At 42.1% G+C, this 24,060-nt stretch overlaps 1 protein-coding gene across 7 annotated transcripts in view; it reads right to left on the reverse strand.

The window, feature by feature from the left end:
- The window catches only part of miga1 (mitoguardin 1), a 180,542-nt gene that overhangs the window by 54,497 nt on the left and 101,985 nt on the right, over positions 1 to 24,060 (reverse strand). For 3 of the 7 annotated variants that reach the window (XM_059983786.1, XM_059983780.1, XM_059983785.1), the window contains 2 exons: positions 22,521 to 22,637; positions 14,850 to 21,360 (listed from right to left, as the gene is read on the reverse strand). In XM_059983786.1, coding sequence (XP_059839769.1) covers positions 21,151 to 21,360; positions 22,521 to 22,637 — 327 coding nt within the window. In that variant the 3' untranslated portion in view covers positions 14,850 to 21,150. Of the gene's footprint in view, positions 1 to 13,341; positions 13,921 to 14,849; positions 21,361 to 22,520; positions 22,638 to 24,060 lie in introns of those variants that run through there. The other 4 variants (XM_059983781.1, XM_059983783.1, XM_059983784.1 and 1 more) reach the window with 3 other exon arrangements.

Here is a 24,060-nt window from a genome sequence, read left to right on the forward strand (position 1 = left end):
TGAGCCATCAAAAGCTCCTCGTACTTTAACCCTTTCATTCCCAGGATCATTCGCATGAACCTTTCCTGGACTCTCTCCAGTACTAGCATATCCTTTCTTAAATAAGGAGTCCTAAACTGTTCTCAATATTCCAGATACGGTCTGACCAATGCCTTATAAAGCCTCAGCTCTTGGCACAATCACTCAACACTCAAGTTCTGTCTCTTGCTCTACCATGATATTTCCTCCATCCTCCTTGTGACAGCTTCTTGAAGAAGTCCAAGTGCTTTAAAATTAATCCCTGCTCTTTCCCATTAATGCTATAAATAGAATATACAACAGCACAGCTCAAGAACAAGCCTCTCAGATTACCGCGTCTGTTCCAAGCACAATGCCATATTGCCGTCATCACAATGTCATCGTTAAGAAGGGACGAAAGTGCCTTTACTTTCTTAGACTTTTGCATAGATTTGGGAGTTACCAAAAGCTCTGGAGAACTTCTATAGATGTGCAGTGCACAGTATCCTAACTGGTTGCATCACTGCCTGGTATGGAAACACCAATGCCTAGGAACAGAACAAAGAACACAAAGTGGTTCTTTGTCCCAGCCCAGTCCATCACAGGCAAAACCCTCCCCACCATTGAGTACATTTACAAGGAGCACTGCCACAAGAAAGCAGCATCCATCATCAAACACCCCACCATCCAGGCTATGCTCTCTTCTCACTTCTTCCATCGAGCAGGAGGTACAGAAGATTTAATTCCCATACCACCAGGTTTAGGAGCAGCTATTCCTGACAAAAATCAGGCTTCTTAATCATTGTGGATAACTCACCTCAACTCTGAACTGATTCTTTGGCCTACAGACTCACCTTCAAGGACTCTTTGCAACTCGTGTTCTCAGTGTTACATTTATTTGCACAGCATGTCTTCTTTTACACTTTGGTAGATATTTAATAATGTTCTCTTATATTTATCGTTCCTCTAAATAATAGACAATAGACAATAGACAAAAGGTGCAGAAGTAGACCATTCGGCTCCTCGAGTCTGCACCGCCATTCTGAGATCATGGCTGATCATTCACAATCAATACCCAGTCCCTGCCTTGTCCCCATATCCCTTGATTCCCCTATCCATCAGATATCTATCTAGCTCCTTCTTGAAAGCATCCAGAGAATTGGCCTCCACCATCTTCTGAGGCAATGCATTCCACACCTCCACAACTCTCTGGGAGAAGAAGCTCTTCCTCAACTCTGTTTTAAATAACTGACCTCTTATTCTCAATCCATGCCCTCTGGTACTGGACTCTCCCAACATCTGGAACATATTTCCTGCCTCAATCCTATCAAATCCTTTAATTATCTTAAACGTTTCAATCAGATCCCCTCTCAATCTCCTCAATTCCAGCGTGTACAAGCCCAATCTCTCCAATCTCTCTGCGTAACACAGCCCTGCCATCCCAGGAATCAACCTAGTGAATCTACGCTGCACTTCCTCAATTGCCAGAATGTCCTTCCTTAAACCTGGAGACCAAAACTGTACACAATATTCCAGGTGTCGTCTCACCAGGGCCCTGTACAAATGCAAAAGGACATCCTTGCTCTTGTACTCAATTCCCCTTGTAACAAAGGCCAACATTCCATTTGCCCTCTTCACTGCCTGTTGCACTTGCTCATTCACCTTCATTGACTGGTGAACTAGGACTCCTAGGTCTCTTTGCATTTCCCCCTTACCTAACTCTACACCGTTCAGACAATACTCTGCCCTCTTGTTCCTGCTTCCAAAGTGGATAACTTCACATTTATTCACACTGAATGACATCTGCAAGATGCATTTCAATGTGAAAAATGCCTGCAAGAAGTTGAATCCCACGGGAGTATATAGAGTCATAGAAAAGTACAGCACAGAAACAGGCCCTTCTGCCTATCTAGTCCCTGCCAAAACACTTAAACTGCCCACTTCCATCAGCCTGCATGGGGACTGTGGCCCTCCATACCCCTATCATCCAAATACCTATCTACTAAACATTGAAAATGAGTTCGCATGCACCACTTGCGCTGGCAGCTTATTCCACACTGTAACAAGCCTCTGAGTAAAAAGATTCCCTCATGTTCCCCTTAAACCTTGCACCTTTCTCCCTTAACCCATGGCCTCTGGTTATAGTCCCACCAACTTCAGAGGGAAAAACCTACTTGCGTTCACCCTATCTATACCCTTCATAAGGTATACCTCTATGAAATCTCCCAATTTTCTACATTCTAAGAAATAAAGTTCTACCCTATTCAATCTTTTCTTATAACTCAGATCCTCCAGTCCCGGCAGCATCCTTGTAAATTTCCTCTGTACTCTTTCAACCTTATTTACATTTTCATTTACGTATATGTTAACATATACATATTTTGATAATAACTTTACTTTGAAGCATGAGGTATTTTGAAATAACCCTAAATCTCTTCTGCCTGCACATGATTGATATCCCAGCATTTCCTGCTTATTCATGGGTCGGTCCAATGACCTCTGAAATGTCACCATCATGTCTGCTTCCACCACTACATCCAGCAGCTCATTCCATGCACCCACAACTCCATGCAAAAAAACAAATCTCTCCCACACATCTCATTTAAACTTTCCCTTCTCACTTCAAGGCTATGTTCTCCTGTGTTTGACCATTGTACCCTGGGAAAATGATTCTATCCACCCATCCACTCATCCACTGCCACCAGCCCCCTTACACCGCACTGCTCGTTTCTACCTCCTACCCATGATCCACAAACCTGACTGTTGTCCAGATAGGCCCATTGTTTCTGCTTGCTCCTGCCCCACTGAACTTGCATCTGCATTCCTTGACTCCATTTTTACCCCCGCATGTCCTGACTGCCTTACCTTACTAGTGCTTATCATGACCTCTGTAATGGTTCAGCATGGATCAGATGGACAGAAGGGTACAGCTCTGTCCCTCCCACTACCCACACCCACCCCAGAAAACAACCAGGAGGTACCTAATAAAGTGGCCACCAACTGTGTGTTTAACTGTTTTCTTAAAAACTGTTTATTTATGATCTTGTTGATATTACAGGACAGATATGGAGGCTTTGTAAAGGGTACAGAAGAAGTTTACCAGTTCACTGCCTGGAATAGAGGGTGTGAGCTAAAGGAGAGGTTAAGACAAAATTGGACTTTTTTTTCTGGAGTGTTCAAGGCTAAGGAAGGATGTGATAGAAGTATTTGGAGAATCATAGTCTGCTTAGCAATAGTCAACATGGCTTCTGAGGGGCAGGTCTTGCCTCACAAGCCCAGATGAATTCTTTGAGGAAGCGTCAAAGTACATTGATAAAAGCAGAGCTGTAAATGTTGTGTATATGGATTTTAGAAAAATATTTCATAAGGTTCCCCATGAAAGTCAGGAGAAATGGAATCCAGGGAAACATGGTGAGTGGATTCAGAATCGGCTTCCCACGGAATGCAGAAGGTGATAGTAGATGGTGTATTTTCTGCCTGGTGGTCAGTGACTAGTCGTGTTCCACAGGGATCTGTCTGAGACCCTGATCTTCGTGATTTTTATAAATGACTTGAGTGAAGAAGTGGAAGAGTGGATTAGCTAGTCAGCAGATGACACGAAGGTTTGTGGTGTTGTGGATAGTTAGAAGGTTGTCGTAGGTTAAAAGGGAAATTAATAAGATGCAGAGCTGGGCTGAGGTGTGGCAGATGAAGATCAACCCGGAAAAGTGTGAAAAGATTCAGTTTGGAAAGTAGAATTTAAAGGCAAAATTCAGGGTTAATGGCAGGGTTCTTATCAGTATGAAGGAACAGAGAGATCTTGGGCTCCACATCCTTAGATCCCTCAAGGTTGCTGTGCAAGTTGACTGGGTTGTTTGAAGACGTTTGATGTGTTGGCCTTCATTAGTTGGGGGATTAAGTTTACAAGCTGCGAGATAATGTTGCAACCCTATAAAACTTTAGTTAGACCACACTTGAAGTATTGTATTCGATTCGAGTTGAAGGAAGGATGTGGATGTGGAGGCCTTTGACAGGGAGCAGAGGAGATTTACCAGGATGCTGCCTGGATTAGCAAGCATGTCTTATGAAGATAGATTGAGTGAGCTAGGCTTTTTCTCTTTTGAGTGAAGGAGGATGAGAGGTGTACAAGATGGAGTGGACAGCCAAAGACCTTGTCCCAGAGTGGAAATGGTTAATATAAAGGGTGTTTAGTGGAAAGCATAGGGGGTAGGTTTTCTGCACAGAGAGTGATGGGTGTGTGGGATGTGCTTTTGGGGTGCTTGTAGAGACAGATATGTTAGGGACTCTCAGGCATATGGATGATAGAACAATGGAGGGATATAAAGAAGGAATGATATAGGAGTAGATAAAGGGTTGGAATAACATTGTGGGCCAAAGGACCTATACTGTTCTTTATTAGTTTATATTCTATGTAACCTTGTTTCTCTCTCCACAGAAGCTGCCTGACCTATAGAGTTCTTCCACCATTCTGTCTTTGTTTAAGACTCAAATAGGTAGCTAGAGACACATAGCAGACAACAGAAAAACAGAGTTTTAATATTTTCCTGTAACTTGAGTATTCAAGATTCAAGATTCAAATTCAGGATTGCTTCATGCCATTTCCAGCATTAGGAGTAAAGGAGAATGAAATAATTGTTACTCCGGATCTGATGCAATATCAAGTTACACAACTATAATAAAACACAATAAATATAAATACATACTTTAGTTGATATACATGGACTGATTGTATGTTCATAAAGTGACACTAGACACAGGAGAGTCTGTACATAAGGTGACTGACAAGAAATGATAAAGTAGTGCTGGTTGGGGGTGTGGGTTAGTGGGTGGAGGTGTTGATCAGCCTTACTGCTTGGGGAAAGTAACTGTTTTTGAATCTACCTGTGGCTCCAGGATGACATCCATGCCCCATCAATCTTCAGGTCACGCCACTGATGCCTGACAGGAAATATTTCTGACTCCCATTACAGACAACACCCGAGCTCAGGGCCAAACCTCCAGGAGACCCGAAAGCCTGCTGCCCACTGTGCCACCCTACTAAGCCAATTTTTATGTCATCCTGATCTTTGAATTCCACAGATATAACAGTGGGACTGACCTTGGGTACCTCAATTGCCAGTACAAGCCTTTGGGTTACAAATCCACCTTCTTAAACACTGCAGTATTGATGTATGTGGGGTGATTGATAAGTTTGTGGCCTAAGGTAGAAGGAGTCAATTTTAGAAAACCTAGCACATTTATTTTTCAACATAGGCCCCTCCTACATGTACTCACTTAGTCCAGCAGTCATGGAGCATACGGATTCCTTCTTTGTAGAAGTGGGCCACAGCGGGGTGATTGATAAGTTCATGCCCTAAGGTACAAGGAGTTGAGTTATTCAAACTTTCTACATAATCACTCAAAGGGTTGAACTGCACGTGCATGTAACAAGGCCGTCTTGGTCCACAGCAGGGGTGATTGATAAGTTTGTGGCCTAAGGTAGAAGGAGATGTGTTATACAGCTCTCATTACATGCACGTGCAGTTCAACTCTTTGAGTGAAAATGCAGACAGTTTGAAGTTAATAATTCATCTCCTACTTTAGGCCACGAACTTATCAATCACCCCTCTGTGGACCACTTCTACAGGTCCAAGACGCTGACTTTTACAAAGAAGGGATCCGTATGCTCCATGACTGCTGGACTAAGTGTACAAATGTATGAAAAATAAAAGCGTTAGGTTTTCTAAAATTGACTCCTCCTACCTTAGGCCACAAACTTATCAATCACCCCTCGTAGCCCTGAAAGTTGAATTCCTGAAAGTTGTTCCCGATGAAGGGCCCCAGCCCAAAATATTGACTGTTTATTCATTTCTATGCATGCCACCTGGTCTGATGAGTTCCTCCAGTATTTTGTGTGTGTGTGTTGCTCTGGATTTCCAGCACCTGCAGAATCTCATGTGTTCCTGAAAGCCAGCACGTTGGGGAAATAGTATTGGAGTGAGGGTGGCACAGCAGCATAGTGGTTAGTGCGGTCAACTCACAGCACCAGCAATACTGATTCCCGACATTGTCTGTAAGGAGTTTGTACGTTCTTCCCATGACCTCATGGCTTCTCCAGGCTTCATGGCTTCATGGATTCTCCAGGTTCCCTCCCACATTCCAAAGATATATGCATTAGGGCTAGTGAGTTGTGCACATGCTATGTTGGTGCCGGAATCATGGTGCCACTTGCGGGCTGCCCCCAGCACAGATTTCACTGATTTGACACAAATAACACATTTCACTGTATGTTTCGATGTACATGTGACAAATAATAAAGCTAATCTTTAGTTGGAATTTTTTTCAGGGCTATCACAAGAAGGGCAGACTGGCCTTTCTCCCCTGCAATAAACTTATATACTTTTAATGAGTATCCAAGAATTAATTACGTGCCAATAAATAGGATATACAATATGGAAGAAATATGTATGATTGTTAATGCTTCATAAGTAGAGCATGAGTAACTGTTTAGTCTGTTAAAGCCTTGGATTTGATTTGTAAACCACAGAATTGGACACACTGTTTTTCATATTTCACAGTATGTTTATTTTAATTTAACTTTGATTCTCTGTGTAACACAAGCACAGATAAGGAACATCCTCTGGTACATCACAGCATCCAATGGCATGATCCAATTGTTCCTGAAATAATTCCCGGATAATTTTGTAAGGCAGTGATTTTTTGTTTAATTTCCCTTTGAACATTTAAACTCTCAGAATGCTGTAAAGTTAGTTTGTTTATTTGGTGCATTTCACACTCTTAGGACATCCAGAGGACACATTGCACCTTACATACCTTGGAAATTGTCTTCTCAGGTGGTCCCTCATGACCTGTGCAGCAGTTAAGTGTCAAGATTCGATGTACATGTGACAAATAATGCACTGAGGTCCAGTGAGAAACTTTGCTTTGCATGCATCCAGATGGATCATTTCACCACATCAGTATACTGAGGTCGTTCAAAGGAAAGGCAGTAACATATTGGTTCCATTTAATAGCAGAGAATGCGTACAGTATACAGCCTGAAATTCTTACTCTTTACAGACATCCAGAAAACAGAGAGAAAAAAATACCCAGATAAAGAATAACAGAAAACACTAGAACCCCAAAGCCCCCCCCCCGCCACACACAAGCATCAACAAACGCAACAATCCTCTCCCTCCCCCACTTGCTCTGGCAAAAGCATCACCCCCCCCCCACTACCCACCATGCAAGCAAAAGTGAAGACCCCAGAGACCATGATCTAGAATCCATCAGAAACAACTCTCAATATCTCACGACAGATTAAAGTGTTACAGTTACAGAGAAAGTCCATTGCAGGCAGATGTTAAGGTACAAGGGTCATGATGAGGTAGACTGTGAGGTCTAATTTTCATCTCATCATACTAAGGAACCATTCAATAGTCTTACAACAGTGGATTAGGTGGCAAGGTGAAGATATGTCTCTACCAAAGGACGTATAAGGTGCACCTTCTCTCCGCTAACCTGCAGGTCACCCTTGGGCAAGCTGTACACCTGCTTAGTCCCCACGATCAGGGTCACGTAAAGCCATGAGAGCAGCTGGCGCATATCACAAGTCCTGGTTACATGACCACTGACACCAGGCAGACAATCCCTGAAGGGTATTGATAATGTCTGGTGTCACCCATCTTGTAAAGACACTGCCCAGAAGAAGGCAATGGCAAACCACTTCTGTAGAAAAAATTTCCCAGGAACAATTATGGTCACGGAAAGACCATGATCACCTACATCATACGAGGAGTGACTGATAAGTTCGTGGCCTAAGGTAGAAGGAGTCAACATTTATTTTTCAACATGGTCCCCTCCTACGTTTACACACTTAGTCCAGCGGTCGTGGAGCATGCAGATCTTGGACTCCAGATAGTGTCCACATTTGGGTGATTGATAAGTTTGTGGCCTAAGGTAGAAGGAGATGAGTTATACAGCTCTCGTCACATGCACGTGCAGTTCAACTCTTTGAGTGATTATACAGAAAGTTTGAATAACTCACCTCCTTCTACCTTAGGCCACAAACTTAACAATCACCCCTCGTATGAATGGCACATAATGGAGGAATGAAAGATAGAAGTGTAACATACGCTGTCCTCGAACCTGGTGGTATGAGCTTTAAGCTTCCAATGGGAAGGGGGGAAAGGGAGAACGTCCATGGAGGAAGGAGTTTCTTAACCTCACTTGTAAAAAAGTTGCTTTAATTTAGACTCTACAAAGAGTGGAAATTTGTAAGCACTACAGAGGAAGTAAGGAGAATTAGAGAGATGTTGGCAGGGCTGGAGATATATAGTTCTGGAGAGAGATTGGAGAAGTTGAGTCTTATTTTCATTTGAACAGAGGAGACAGAGTAGATTCAAGTGGGGGTGTGGGACTGACTGTGGTGGCTGGAGGCTGAAACCAGCATATACAAAAGTTATTTGGATGACTACTCAGAGCTGTAACCTGTGGAGCGATGGTTAGTTAAAAGTTAAAGTCTGTCCTGAGCCTTTTAGGCTCATCAGGCCGGTGCTTATGCCAGTTTCCACAGCATGAAGCGACTGAGAGTATGAGACTCCCTCTCAGGATAGGACGCCAGTCTATCGCGAGGTTAACCCCCAGCGTTTTGCCGGTACCCATTTCCAGCTGGGTGGACTGGAGCAGTGTGTGGTTAAGTACCTTGTTCAAGGACACAGCATGCTGCCTCAGCTGGGGCTTGAACTCATGACCTTCAGATTGCTATTCCAACTTAACCACTTGGCCACATGCCACACAGAGCGATGGAGGAAGAACCAAGAAGTCCACTTTTGGCCACATGGACACAATGGGCAGAAGGTCTTTCTTGGGTCCTATTAATTTCTAGAGAAAATCACCTACCTTGTTCATTCTTCTTATTTTCTTGAAGTCTGCAATAGGGCATCACAGCCTGGCATGGAAAAACCAATCCCCACAAAGACTGTAAGTGGTAGATCTGGACACGTTATATGTCAATGATTTGGATGACGGAATTGATGGTATTTTTGCAGAGTTTGCAGATGATATGAAGATAGGTGGAGGGACAGGTAGTTTTAAGGAAGTAGAGAGGCTACAGAAGGACAGACAGATTAGGCAAATGGGTACAGAAATGGCAGATGGAATACAGAGTCGGGAAGTGTACGGTCATGTGCTTTGGCAGAAGAAATTAAAGCACTATTTCTAAATGGAGAGAAAATTTGCAGGTTGAGTCTGTGGTGAGGAAGGCAAATGCAATGTTAGCATTCATTTCAAGAGGACTAGAATATAAAACCTAGGATGTAATGTTGAGACTTTATAAAGCACTGGTGAAGCCTCACTTGGAGTACTGTGAGCAGTTTTGGGCCCCTTATCTAAGAAAGAATGTGCTGAAACTGGAGAGGGTTCAAAGGAGGTTCATGAAAATGATTCCAGTATTGAAAGGCTTGTCACATGAAGAGGGTTTGATGGTTCTGGACCTGTATTCACCAGAATTCAGAAGGAGGAGGGGTGACCTCATTTTAACTTATCAAATGGTGAAACACCTTAATAGAGTGGATGTGGAGAGGATGTTTCCTATGGTGGGAGAGGATACAGCCTCAGAATAGAGGAGTATCCTTTTTGAATGGAGATGAGGAGGAATTTCTTTAGCCAGAGAGTGATGAATCTGTAAAATTCTTTGCCACAGGCAGCTGGGGAGGCCATGTTTTTATGTATGTTTAAGGCAGAGGTTGATAGGTTCCTGCTTGGTCAAGGTATGAAGGTATATGGGAAGAAGGCAGGAGATTGGGGTTGAAAGGAAAATTGGATCAGCCATGAAGAAATGGCAGACCAGGCTCGATGGGCCAAATGGCCTAATCCAGCTCCTATATCTTACAGTCATTCCATCATAAAAAAAGCCCTCCTCTCCTTTGACCATATCTACATGGAGTGTTGTCACAAAGAAAACAGCATCCATCATAACGGACTGCACCACCCAGGACAGGCTCTCTTCTTACTGCTGCTATCAAGAAGATGGTACAAGGGCCTTAGGACTCACACTACCTGGTTCGGGTACAGTTATTACCCCTCTACCATCAGGCTCCTGAACTGGAGGGGAGAACTTCATTTGCTCCATCAACCATGAGAGTCCTGAACCAGTATGGATAACTTCACTCACCTCAACTTTCTTTTTCTTTTTCAATCTTTTTATTAAGTTTCATATATATATAAAGAAAAACATAACATAATAATGAATAGGTTATGAATACAATAGACTTGAAATTACATTGATAATAAGATAATAATATCCTATTAAAACATCAACAGAAAAAAGTACATTACTCAATCAAGTCTGTATAGCTATAAATGAAAACAAAACAAAAATAATCGTCAAAAAAGAAAAAAGAATTAAAAATAAGTAAAAGAAAATGTATATTGATAAAAAAAAAGCACTAAACTAAACTAACATGGGCAATAGTAACAGTTTATAAGTATGTGATAGTGTCAAAAAAAACTCCAGAACTCCATACCTGAACAAGAATAAGCAGAAAGAAGGTCTGGAAAAGGTCAGATTAATTCATATGAAAATGTCGAATAAACGGTCCCCAAGTTTCTTCAAATTTGACTGATGAGTCAAAAAGAGTGCTTCTGATTTTTTCCAAACTTAGATATGAAATAGTTTGGGAAAGCCACTGAGACGTGGTAGGAGGATTTACTTCTTTCCAGTTTTGTAATATAGACCTTCTAGTCATTAATGTTACAAAAGCAATCATTCGTCTGATTGAAGGGGAAAAACTGAATACCATCCTCATTTGGTATACCAAAAATTGCAGTAATAAAATGAGGTTGTAAATCAATATGCCAAATAGAAGAAATGGTAACAAATATGTCCTTCCAATAGTTATGTAAAGTGGGACATGACCAAAACATGTGGGTCAATGAAGCCACTTCTAGATGACACCTGTCACATTGAGGGTTAATATAAGAGTAAAATTGAGCAAGCTTATCTTTAGACATATAAGCTCTATGTACAATTTTAAATTGTATTAAAGCATGTTTAGTACATATAGAAGAGGAATTAACCATTTGTAAAATTTTTCCCCATTTATCTGTTGAAATATTATATCGAAGTTCTTTTTCCCATTCTTGTTTAATTCTATCTGATATTTCTGGTTGTTCTTCATAATCATATTATAAATAAAAGCTACTAATCCCTTCTGACAAGGGTTTAAGGTAAAAATCAAATCTGAGAAATCCACTGAAGTTGAATTGGGAAAAGATGATAGAACTTTATGCAAGAAATTTCTGATTTGTAGATATATAATTTAAATTTGTTGGAAAGTTGGTCAAAGGACATCAAAGTATCTTCAAAAAAAAGATCACGAAAACATTTTATACCTTTCCTTTTCCATATGCTAAAAGCTTGATCTGTCCAGGAAGGTTTGAAAAAAAAATTAAGTAAGATAGGGCTATCAAGAACAAAGTTTTTCAGAGTAAAAAACTTACGAAATTGAAACCAAATTCGTAATGTATGTTTGAAAACAGGATTAGATATGTTTATTGAATTTAACTAAATCAGCAGGAAGAAAAGAACCAAGAACAGAGAATAGAGAATATCCCTTTACCTCGTTACATTCCAAATTTACCCACTGCGGGCACAGTGGTGAATCCAAATCTAATTTCCAATACATTAAGTTACGAATATTATTTGCCCAATAATAAAATCTAAAGTTAGGTAAAGCTAAACCACCATCTTTTTTAGATTTTTGTAATTGCTTTTTACTTAACCTGGGGTTTTTATTTTGCCATACAAATGAGGAAATTTTTGAGTCAATGTTATCGAAAAAAGATTTAGGAATAAAAATTGGTAAGGCTTGAAATAAGTATAAAAATTTCGGTAAAATCATAATTTTAATAGCATTAATCCGACCAATTAATGATAAGAATAAGGGAGACCATCTTGTAGTAAGTTGTTGAATTTGATGAAGCATAGGTAAAAAATTCAGTCTAAATAAATCTTTATATTTCTTGGTAATTTTTATACCTAAATAGGTAAAGTTATCAGTAACAACTTTAAATGGTATCCTGTCATTCAATAAAGTTTGTGCGTTTAAGGGAAATAATTCACTCTTATCCAAGTTTAGTTTATAGCCAGAAAAGCTACCAAATTGAGCCAACGAGGATAAAATAGCGGGAATAGACCTGTCAGGATCAGAAATATATAACAGCAAGTCATCAGCATAAAGTGATAATTTGTATAACTTCTCATTACAGGTAATACCAAAAATATTAGGAGATTCACGAATAGCAATGGCTAAAGGTTCTAATGCGATATTAAATAATAAAGGACTCAAGGGACAGCCTTGTCTCGTACCACGAGATAATTGAAAAAAAGAGGATCTATAATTATTTGTAAGAACAGAAGCAACAGGTTTATGATATATTAATTTAATCCATGATATGAAGTTGGGACTAAAATTAAAGTTTCTCAATGTATTAAATAAGTATGTCCATTCAACTCTATCAAAAGCTCTTTCAGCATCTAATGAGATAACACATTCTGGGATTGTGGGTGATGAAGTATAAATTATATTAATCAATTTTCTAATATTAAAAAAGGAATACCAATTCCTAATGAAACCAGACTCACCTCAACTTTCAGATTCCTCAACCTATAGATTCACCATCAAGGACTCTGCAACTCAGGTTCCCAGTACAAATGTATGTATGTTATTTATTTATTATTACTTTTTTTGTATTTGCAGTTTGTCTTCTTTCACACATTGGTTGCTTGTCAGTTGTTGTGTAGTTTCGCATTGATTCAATTGTATTTCTTTGTTCTACAGCAAGTGTACACAAGCAAATGAATCTCAGGGTTGTATATGTACTTTGATAATAAATTTACTTTGAACCTCAATCAAATCATCATTTAACCTTTAAGCTTCACTATCATGGAGAACAGAAACAGTCCACCCAGTCCACTTCTACCAGCAAGTATGTGCCCACATTAATCCCATCTCCCAGCACTTGGCCCATACCTTTCGTATCTGGGTGATTCAAGTGCTCTTCTGGACTCTTTTTAAGCCACTATTAGCAACAATGCTGCCACCACTCTCTGTGCAAGTGTGTTCTGGGTACCTACCACCCTCTGTGTGGAAAAAGCTCCCCTTCAGATCCCCTCTTAAATCTCTTCCTGCTTTCCCTCATCTACCTGATACAGGGGAAAGGTTCATGAGGTCTACCTAATCAATATGCTTCTTGTGTACTTCAATCATGTCACATTTTAACCTCTTGTGCTCCGGGGAAAATAGATTAATACTGAAACAGTCCATCCCAGCAGCATGCTGGCGATTCTGCACTGCACCCTCACCTGCATTATCCCATCCTTCACCCTTCCTATAGTGTGACGACCACAAAGCACAGGGTGTCCCAGCCAAGTCTGACTAGGATGTCATAAAGTTGGAGGAGAACATCCCCGCACTGAAGTAAAGATATGTTTTCTCTTTGTAACTCAATAGATGTGAAGATTCAGATTTATTTATTGCGTGTACATGGAAACATAGTGAAATGTGTCATTTGCATTAGCAACCAATGTTCCTGAGGCAGTCCACAAGGGTTACCACACGTTCTGGCATCAACGAAGCATGCCCATAATTCTTAGCAGAACAAAACACAATAAAACAGACTACAACAAGCCCCGATCCTCCCTCTGACACACACACAATCCTTTAACTCCAGGACAGGCTCATTAGTGCTGAACTGAGGAAATCTGACCCACCCCCACTTCAAAGTCTACGATTGTCTCCAGTTAATTCACTCCTTCTCACAGATCTTTCATAAGTTATTTTAAACTGGTTTCGGCCGCACACTCGATCCTTTCTTCAGCCGGTACAGCATCCCCATCCGCGCTCTGTCCAAGCACTTCATGATTAAAGAGGATAGAGATCTCTGCAGGTATGGACCAAGAAATGGCAGATAAGAGTTGCACCTCAGTAGGTCAAATGTAAAGAGATAGTACTCTGCTAAGGACAAGAACCTTAACAGTGGTGATGAGCAGAGGGGATCTTGGGCTCCAAGTTCAAGGCTCCCTGAAAGTGGCTACACAGGTTAAAAAGGTGATTTAGAAGGCATAAGGCATGCTTGCCTTTATTAGTCCAAAAGTCAAATAGTTATGTTGCAGCTTTATAAAACTCTAGTTAGGTCACACCTGGAGTATTGAATACAGTTTGGGTCACCCCATTATAGGAAGGATGGGGAAGACTGGGAGAGGTTGCAGAAGTTTACCAGGATGTTGTCAGAATTAGAGGGCATGTGAACAAGCTTGGGTTGCTTTCTCTAAAGCAGCGAAGTCTGAGGGGAGATCTGACAGAGGTTTATAAGATTATGGGAGGCATAAATAGAGTCAACAGACAGTATCTTTTTCACAGGGATGAAATGTTTAATTCCAGAGGGCATGCATTAAAGGTGAGAGGGGGCAATTTCAAAGGGGATGTGAGGGGCAGATTTTTTTTTAAATACAGAGTGGTGGGTGCCTGGAATCTGCTGTTTGGGATGGTGGTAGAGGCAGATATATTAGGGACTTTTAAGAAGCTTTTGGAAAATGGAAGTATGTAGTAATTGTGCAAGAAGAAAGGGTTAGCTTAGTTATCCATTTGATGTCCATTTTCAACATTTCAGCACCAACACTGTGGGCCAAAGGGCCTGTTCTTGCGCAATGTTCTATGATTCTAAACTTCTCTGATAAACACCCTCCCCTGTTGTGAGAAGAGTACTGGCCTCTCTTTCTCTGTAAAGTCAAGGTGTGGGCAAAGGTCCAAGCTGCTGTCTTTGAAATCATGCAGAAAAATGCACACACTACGCCAATAAACCAACAGGATGCAATTTATTTTTAAAGTGCTTTACCTACTGAGGATCTTCTACAACACCCAGTGCTTGCTAACAAAATCAGCGACAAGCACAGGCAGTTCGTGTTCTGTGTTTTGGGCAGCATTGCTTCAAATTAAAATACACTGATATATTGCTAGATTCTTTACAGACCCACCAAGTGTAAGGCAGCTTTTATTCATTTAGTCAACTTCCTCAAAATACAAGCATTTCTGTCAGAATATTTCATAGTACAACGACAGCCATATCATAGTGGTTCAGGCTGGCAAACGCAAAATTCAAGTACCTGTTCAAAGGTGAATAGTTTGTGTGCTCTTTGGGGTGCTATGTATATAGATATATATATATTTCTTAAGAGATATAGATACAGAGATATCAAAGTGTACAGTCACATTATGGACCATATAAAGCAGGCGATACAAAACACATAAGCCGTTGCTTGATAGAACAATTAAGCTGTCAAGGTTTGCCACTTCTCCATCTGATCAATGGGTCCAGGTCATATTCAACTGCGGGGAGTTTTTGGATTAGGTACGCACTTTGGAACCTGCCCACCTGAGAGCTGGACAGGCAGCAATCTTCTGCTGAGGCACCACTCCAAGGAGTGACTACACCCCAGGGTTCTGAGAGAGGCGGCTGAAGAGACTGTGGTGGCACCAGTAACGATATTTCAAGAATCACTGGATTCTGGTTTAAGAGGATTGGAAAAATTAGAAATATTGTTCCACTCTAAGAAGAGGGGAAGGAAGAAGAAAGGAAATTATAGGCCAGTTAGCCTGACCTCAGTGATTAGGAAGATGCTGGCATGCATTATTAAGAATGAGGTTTTGGGGTAGTTGGGGGCACCTGATAAAATAGGCCAAATTCAGCATTGTTTCCTTAAGGTCTGGCAAAAATGCTGGAACTCTTTAAGGAAATACCAAGCAGGATAGTCAAAGGAGAGTCAGTGGACGTTACTTACCTGGATTTTCAGAAGGCCTTTGACAAGGTGTGCAGATGAGGCTGCTTAACAGGGTAAGAACCCATGGTTTTACAGAGAAGATATTAGCATCAATAGAAGATTGGGTGATTGGCAGGAGACAAAGAGTGGGAATAAAAGGGGCCCTTTATGGTTGGTTACTGGTGATTTGTGGCGTTCTGCAGGGTCACCGCTTCTTTTCATGTTATACGCAGATTTGATGGCTTTGTGGCCAAGTTTGTGGACGATACAAAGACAGGTGGAAGGGGCAGGTAGTTTTGCAGAAAGCAGGGAGTCTGCAGATGGACGAAGACAGACTGGGAGAACGGGCAAGTGTGGGGAATTGTATGGTCAGGCACTTTGGTAGAAGGAATAAAGCTTAGACTATTTTCTACATGAGGAGAAAATTCTAAACTCAGAGTGCAAGTAGTCTTGGGAGTCCTGGTGCAGGGATTGCTGAAAGGTTATCTTGCAGGTTAAGTTGATGGTAAGGAAGGTAAATGCAATGGTAACTTTCATTTTGATAGGACCGGAATATAAAAGCAAGGAAGTAATACTGAGGCTTTGTAAGGCATGGTCAGACTGCACTTGAATTATTTAGGAAAAGATGTGCTGGCATTGGAGAGTGTCCAGAGGAGGTTCACAAAAATGCTTCAGGGAATGAAAGAGTTAACGAGGAACTGTTGATAGCTCTGGGCCTGGCTTGTACTTGCAGGAGTTTAAAAAAATGAGGGATGGGGTGATAGGCCTGGACAGAGCAGATGTGGAGAGGATGTTTTCTCTAGTAGGGGAGTCTAGGGCCAGAAGACACAGCCTCAGAATAGAGGGATGTCAACTTAGGACAGAAATAAGAAGGAATTTCTTTGGCCAGAGGGCGGTGAATCTGTAGAATTCGTTGCCACAGACAACTATGGAGGCCTGTATATTTACAGCAGAGGTTCACAGGTTCTTGATTAGTCAGGGTGTCAAAGGTGATGGGGAGAAGGCAGGAGAATGGGGTTGAGTGGGATAACAAATCAGCCATGATGGAATGGTGTGGCAAACTCGATGGTCCATGAGGTCTAGTTCTGCTCATATGTCTTAGGGTCTCATGGACCTATGAGGGTAAAAATGAGCTCCATTTGGAAGAGTGTCCTATGGGAACTGTGTGGATGGAGTGAAATGTGCCACTGTGAATACATGCCACTATCTTACTACGGTCAAACTTACAGCATAAAACAGATGTACAAGATGATAAATGGAAAGAGTGGGCAGCCAGTTCCTTTTCTCCTAAGGCAGGAATGGCTAATACGAGGATGCATAATTTTAAGGTGACTGGAGGAGAGTAGAGGGGAGATGTCAGAGACAGGTGTTTTTATACAGAGAGTGTTAAGTGTATGGAATACACTGTCTGGTGTGGGGACAGTCAGATATATTAGGGGCTTTGAAGAGACTCTTTGATAGGCTCATGGGTATAGGAAAATGGAGGGCTGTGGCTGTGTAGGAAGGAAGGATTAGATTGAACGTGGATAGGATTATAAAGGGTGGCACAGCATCGCAGGTCAAAGGGCTGTATTGTCCTATATTCTATGCTTTGAAATAGGGCTGGGGGCATACTCTGAGAGCTGGCATTGACTAAATCGGCTGAATGGCCTCCTGGATGTGAGTGGAAGCTGTGGCACCCAGAAAAAAATCCCAGGCAGTCACAGAGAGAAGGTGCAAACTTCAGAGATAGGTGCTGGGATCATGACCCTCTGCGATCAAGACTGGCTAGAGGTGGCAAACCTAACAGTATTCCTACTGGTTAAAAACCCTTAACCAGAGGGGAACAACAGAATGGCAGACAATCAAAAGTTACACTGTTTATTGCAGGTAATACAACTGTAGGGATATCTCAAGACCAAATGAATTGGCTTTCCTAATTGCAACTGGGAATCCCAAGTTAGCAACCGATCCGGACTTAACCTCACAACGCAACACAAAGAATTTATTTTAAAAAATCCTGGATTCTTTTCCTTTGGAAACCTCCCTGAGTCTATAATGAATTATAGGCACAACGCAACATGTCCCATCATCTTTAGCCCAGGATAGCTGCTTCTTCAAGACTTGCCCTGTCATGGGATGAGAACAAACTTGCTTTACTGACCCCTAACTGGGTCCTTTAAGGATTGGCTCCACATCCCAAGGCTACCTTGAGATTCCACTGTGCAGAAGCTACCACCAGAATCCTGTGGGCAACACGCCATGCGTTAAACAACTCATGACCTAACACACGGGTAAGGAATTGCATACAAGGGGTATTCCAGAGAAACACACAGGGCAAGGCACAGAGCCACGTATCTTCACTCAAATAACAACCTACTTCTTATCAGCAAAGGTTCTTGGCACTCTGATTTACAACTTACCTCTCAGAGAGAAAGGAGGCACTTTTTACAAACCCAGATGTTCCAAAGATCATCACAACCATTGAAGTATTTCTTTATTTCTTGTAGTGTTTATTTTGTTTATTTAGCTATACAGAACAGAGTTGGCCCTTTCAGCTCCTCAAGCTATGCCATCCCAGGAACCACTGCCAAACCCATTTAATCCTAACCTAATCATGGACCGATTTACAATGACCAATTAATCTACCCATACATCTTTGGACTGTGGGATGAAACCAGAGCACCCAGAGAAAACCCACATGTTCCACGGGGAGGATGTAGAAACTCCATAAAGAACAGCACTGGAATTGAACTCTGAACTCCAGAATGCCCGAGCTATAATAGCGTTGCGCTGTTACATTATCATGTTGTAATGAGGAAACACCCTAGCCAGTTTACAGAAAGTAGATTCCTGCAAAGAGCAACGACTTAAATTGGGAGATAATCTGTTTCTTGCTTAAGATTAAAGATTAGTTTTATTTGCCACACGTACATAGAAACATCTACTTAAAAATGGCTTAAGGGCCTGTTTCCTTACTGTAAAACTCAAAGGGAACATCATGTCCACTGACATTTTTGTGCCATTAATTCATCCACCACATTTTAAATCTATTGTGCATTTAGACATTGTGCATTTAACCTTGTGCACAAGGAAAAAATTTCTATTAATATTTTTGTGCCCTGACACAAGGGAGACTGATGAAGGACCTTGGCACAAAATGTCAACCATTCCATTAACACAAGAATTTCTGCAGATACTGGAAATCTAGAGCAAGACACACAGAGTGCTGAAGGAACTCAGCAAGATGGCACCATTATAGAGGGGAATAAACAGTTGATGTTTTGGCCTGAGACCCTTCATCAGGACTGGAAAAGGGGAGAAAGGAAGGGCAGAAGCCAGAATAAGAAGATGGGAGGGGAGGGAGTAGGTGATAGGTGAGGGGAAGGTGGGTGAGTGGGAGAGAGTGGATGGGGTAAGACACTGGGAGAGGATAACTGAGACCAGGTGAGGAGAAGGTGGGTGAGTGGAAGAGGATGGGTGGGGTAAGACAAGTGAGGGGGGAGATAAGTAGGTGGGGAAGGGGGGAATGAAATGGGAAATGTGAGATAGGTGGAAGAAGTAAAAGGCTTAGGGAGAAATTTGATAGGAGATGAGAGTGGACCATGGGAGAAAGAGAAGGAAGAGGGGAACCAGAAGGAAGTTTCGGGCAGGTGAGAAGTGAAGGGATGAGAGGCTAACTAGAACGGGAAATGAGGAGGGAGGGAAGGAAAGAAATCAATGTTGGAGGAATGGTATGAACATCAAATTCTCCAACATCTGGTAATTTCTTCCCTTCCCTCCTTCCCCCTTTTTGCATTCCCCATTCTGCTTACCCTCTCACCCCTCTCCTCACCTGTGCATTTCCTCCCTTCGGTGCCCCTCCTATGTTGTCCTCTCCTATCAGATTCCTCCTTCTTCTGCCCTTCCACCCATCTCCTTCCAACTTCTTTCTTCATCCAACTTTCCATCCCATCTGTCACCTTCACCCTCCCCCCCCACCTTCTGCCTCCTTCCTTCCAGTCCTGATGGAAGGACTCAACCCCAAATGTCGACTATTTATTCCCCTCGAGAGATTCTGTCTGACCTGTTGAGTTCCTCCACCATTTTGTGTGTGTGTTGCTCGAGATTTCCAGCATCTACAGAATGTCTTGTGTTTAACATTGGGACATAAACTGAAAATTGCTGGCATTGGCAGTGGGTAATGAGGGACACAAGGAATTACTTCCTGCTGTTCTGGACACTGTATTACCACAAAATATTTTACATACATCTTTAAGGGCAGACAGGGCTACAGTTAATATCACATCTAAAAAATATTGCTTCCACTACAGCAGCACTCCCTCACTACTGCACCTACAGGCCAGAATAGATTTTAAAGCAATATTATTTTCATAAAATAAACAAAATGTAAAACATGGCAAAAGGAATTAAAAATTCAACTCAATGAACACAAGAGATTCTGCAGATGCTGGAAATCCAGAGTAAAATGCTGGGGAAACACAGCAGGTCAGGCAGGCTGCATGGAGAATAAATAGGACATTTCGTACTGAGACCCTTCATCAGGAAGGGGGAAGAAGCCAACATAAGATGGGGGGTGCGGCGGGGGGGAGGAGTACAACCGAGAAGGTGGTAGGTGAAGTTGAGTAGGCAGGATGGGGGAGAATGAAGTGAGCAGCTGGATGGTGATAGGTGGAAAAGAAATGAACATCAATTTCTCTAATTTGGAACACAAAACATAGGAACAGAATTAGGCCATTTGGTCTATCAAGTCTGCTCCACCATTCTATCATGGCTGAATTATTATCCCTCTCAACTCCATTCTCCTGCCTTCTCTCCGTAACCATTAACACCCTGATTAATCAAAAACCTATCAAGCTCTGCCTTAAATACACCCAATGACTTGGCCTGCACATTCCCCACTTTGACTTCCCTCTTACTTCTTCTCACCTGCCTATCAATTTTCCCCGGGTCCCTTCTTCACCCTTCCCTTTCTGCCATGGTCCACCCTCCTCTCCTATCAGATTCCTCCTTATTCAACCTTTACCTTTTCCACCTATCACCTGCCCACTTCTCACTTCATTCCCCCCTTCCCCAAACACCTGGCTTCACCCATTTCCTTCTAGCTTGTGGTCCTTCTCTCCCCCTACCTTTCCAGTCCTGATATTGAGTCTCGGCCTGAAACGTCAGCTCTTTATTCCCCTCCATGGATGCTACCAGACCTGATGAGTTCCTCCAGCATTTTGTGCGTGTTATTCTTAAATCAGCTCAACAACTGCTACTTCAAGGATGGTGGTGCCAAGGTTTGGGGGCTTAATGGATTCAAATTCATAGACTCAGCAGCATTAAGGATTCAGGTGGTAACTTGTGCACAGGGGCAGTTCAAGGCCCTTGGCTTACTTCTTATATACTTCCATGGCTTTGTTGGACAATGGGAGTCCGACGTACCCGTTCAGGTGCCTCAGGTTGTCTGTTCCCAGGTAAGCCACCAGAAGCTCTGTGCGGCGCTGGATCAGGTGTAAGATGTCCTCTGCAAGACTCTCCCTGCTGGTGTATCTCACCTTTTCAAAGTCAAAGATGTCCTTCAGGAAGAAGAGCACTTGTTCCTAAAAACAAAACAAGAGTTTATCTCGAACTCAGTTGGACATGATGAGGCCACACTCAGGCTGGAGGAGCAACATCCCATTTTTTGTCTAGGTAGCCTCCAACCAAATGGCATGAATATCAATTTCTCACCCCTCCCCTTCGCTCTTTTTCCAATCCCCATTCTGGTTCCCCTCTCACCTGTTCTCTTCTCTTCACCTCCCTTTGGTTTCCCTCCTCCTTCCTTTTCTTCCATGGTTCACTCCCCATTCCTCCTTTACCTCTCTCCACCATCAAGTACATCAACTAGGAGTGCTGTCACAAAAAAAGCAGCTCTCCTTTACCCTCAACCATCAGGCTCCTGAATCAGTGTGGATAACTTTCCTCACCTCGACACTGAACTGATTCCACAGCCTATGGACTCACTATCAAGGACTCTAAAACTCATGTTCTTAGTATTATTTATTACTTATTTACTGTGTTTATTATCATTTGTTTTTCTTTTTGTATTTGCTCAATTTGTCATCTTTCACACTTTGGTTGTTTGTGTGTAGTTTTTACACTGACTATTGTATTTCCTTGTATCTACTGTGAATGCCCACAAGAAAATGAATCTCAGAGTAGTACCATCATCATTATGTGCCATGCTGTATGACATGGGAAATCATGGTCTTCCATCTGTCTTTAAAACTATGATTGTTCTTAGCAAACTTTTCTACAGGAAGTGCTTGGCCATTGCCTTCTTCTGGGCAGTGTGTTGGGTAGCAGGGTGGAGCTACGTCTCAACCAAAGATGGCAGGTGCACCTTCCCTCAGCAAGCCTGCAGGTCACTCTTGGACAAGGTGCAGCAACTGCTTAGCCCCCAATCAGGGTCACATGAAGCCATGGGAGCAGGTGGTGGGTGGTCATATGAGCAGCTGGTGCATATCACAAGTCCCGGTTATGCAACCACTGACACCAGGCAGACCATCTGGAGAGTGTTGATAATAACTGGGGATCACTGTCTTGTACAGACACTGTCCAGAGTAGTATATGGTGACATATATGTACTTTGATAATAAGTTTACTTTGAACTTTGAATCCGATAAGTCATCATCCCACTAGTCATCCTCTATCTAATGTCCTGCTCCACATTACACATTCAGGTGATTTAGGAATTCAGGAAATTTAAAAACTTGCATACCTTAAAGAAACAGCACAAATCATAGAGGGAGTTCCTGGGTCCTAAGAACCCCCACGCCAAGACAGGGCTGATGTGCTCACAAACAGAGTAGAAATGTGCAATGAAGCCATTTGGCACCTGTCAAAGGACAAGGGAAACAACTAATGATTTGGTTAGAAAATACAGAGACTCATTTTACACACTAAAATAAAAATTGCCCAGTAAAATACTCATCATCAAAGCTGACAATCCCAATTTGCTCTCTCAGGGTTAATCTTTGTGGAGACTGTTCCTTTCCTTGTCCTGGATGTGAACTTAAGCCCTAGATATAGAAGCAAACAGCATCACCAAGTCCATAAACCAAACTTCCAGTATCAAAGGACCCCCATCACCCAGGGAGTGCCCTCTTCTCATTGCTACCATCAGGGGGGAGGTAAAGAAGCCTGAAGACACACACTCAGGGGTGAAAAGCCTTGATGAAGTGGATGTGGAGAGGATGTTTCCTATGGTGGCAGAGGCTAAGACTAGAGTACACAGTCTTAAAATAGATAGGTATCCTTTTAATACAGAAATGAGGAGGAATTTCTTTAGCCAGAGAGTGGTGAGAATCTGTGGAATTCTTTGCCACAGTCAGCTGTGGAGGCCAAGGCTTTATTTTTTATTTATATATATATATATATATATATATATATATACACACACACACACACTCACACAGACACACACACACACTCACACACACACGCACACGCACACACACACTCACACACACGTATGGAAAGACTACAGAGAAAATAAACAGTTGACATTTCGGGCGGAATTTCAGGTTTGTTCAGAACTGGTGACGTAAACTGTTTATTCCTCTTTATATACCCTGCCTGACCCACTGAGTTCCTCCACTATTTTGTGTGTGTTACTCTGGATTTCCAGCATCTGCAGAATCTCTTGTGTTTAGGATTTGATGCATTTAAGAGTTTTGGAGCTTGTCTGAGGACATGTTCGCTATGCCTCACTGCAAACCTCACCCAATATGGGTATTGTTACAGAAACAGACACACTTTATAACATAGAACACTGGACAGCACAGCACAGGCCCTTCAGCTAACAATGCTATGCCAACCCTTTTCCCTACTCCAAGGTCAATTTAACCCTACTCTCCCACACAGCCCTCCATTTTTCTTTTGTCTATGTGCCCATCATAGAGTTTTCTTAAACGTCCGCAATGTGTCTGCCTCTATCACCACCCCTTGCAGGGTGTTCCATGCACTCACCTCTCTGTAAAAACCCTACCTCTGACATTCCCCAATATTTTCCTCCAATCACCTTAAAGCAAGATTTCCCAACTTGGGATCCATGGACCCAAGCTTAATGGTATTGGTCCGTGGTAGAAATCCCCAACTTAAAGTTATGCCCCCTTGTGTCAGCAATTTCCACCCTGGGAAAAGACTCTGGCTGTCCACCCTGTCAATGCCTCTTATTGTCTTGTACACCTCGAACAAGTCACCTCTCATCTTCCTTCACTCCAAAGAGAGAAGCCCTAGCTTGCTCATCTATTCTCATA

The sequence above is a fragment of the Hypanus sabinus genome, chromosome 11, assembly GCF_030144855.1.
Source record: "Hypanus sabinus isolate sHypSab1 chromosome 11, sHypSab1.hap1, whole genome shotgun sequence".
Classification (NCBI taxonomy): Eukaryota; Metazoa; Chordata; class Chondrichthyes; order Myliobatiformes; family Dasyatidae; genus Hypanus; species Hypanus sabinus.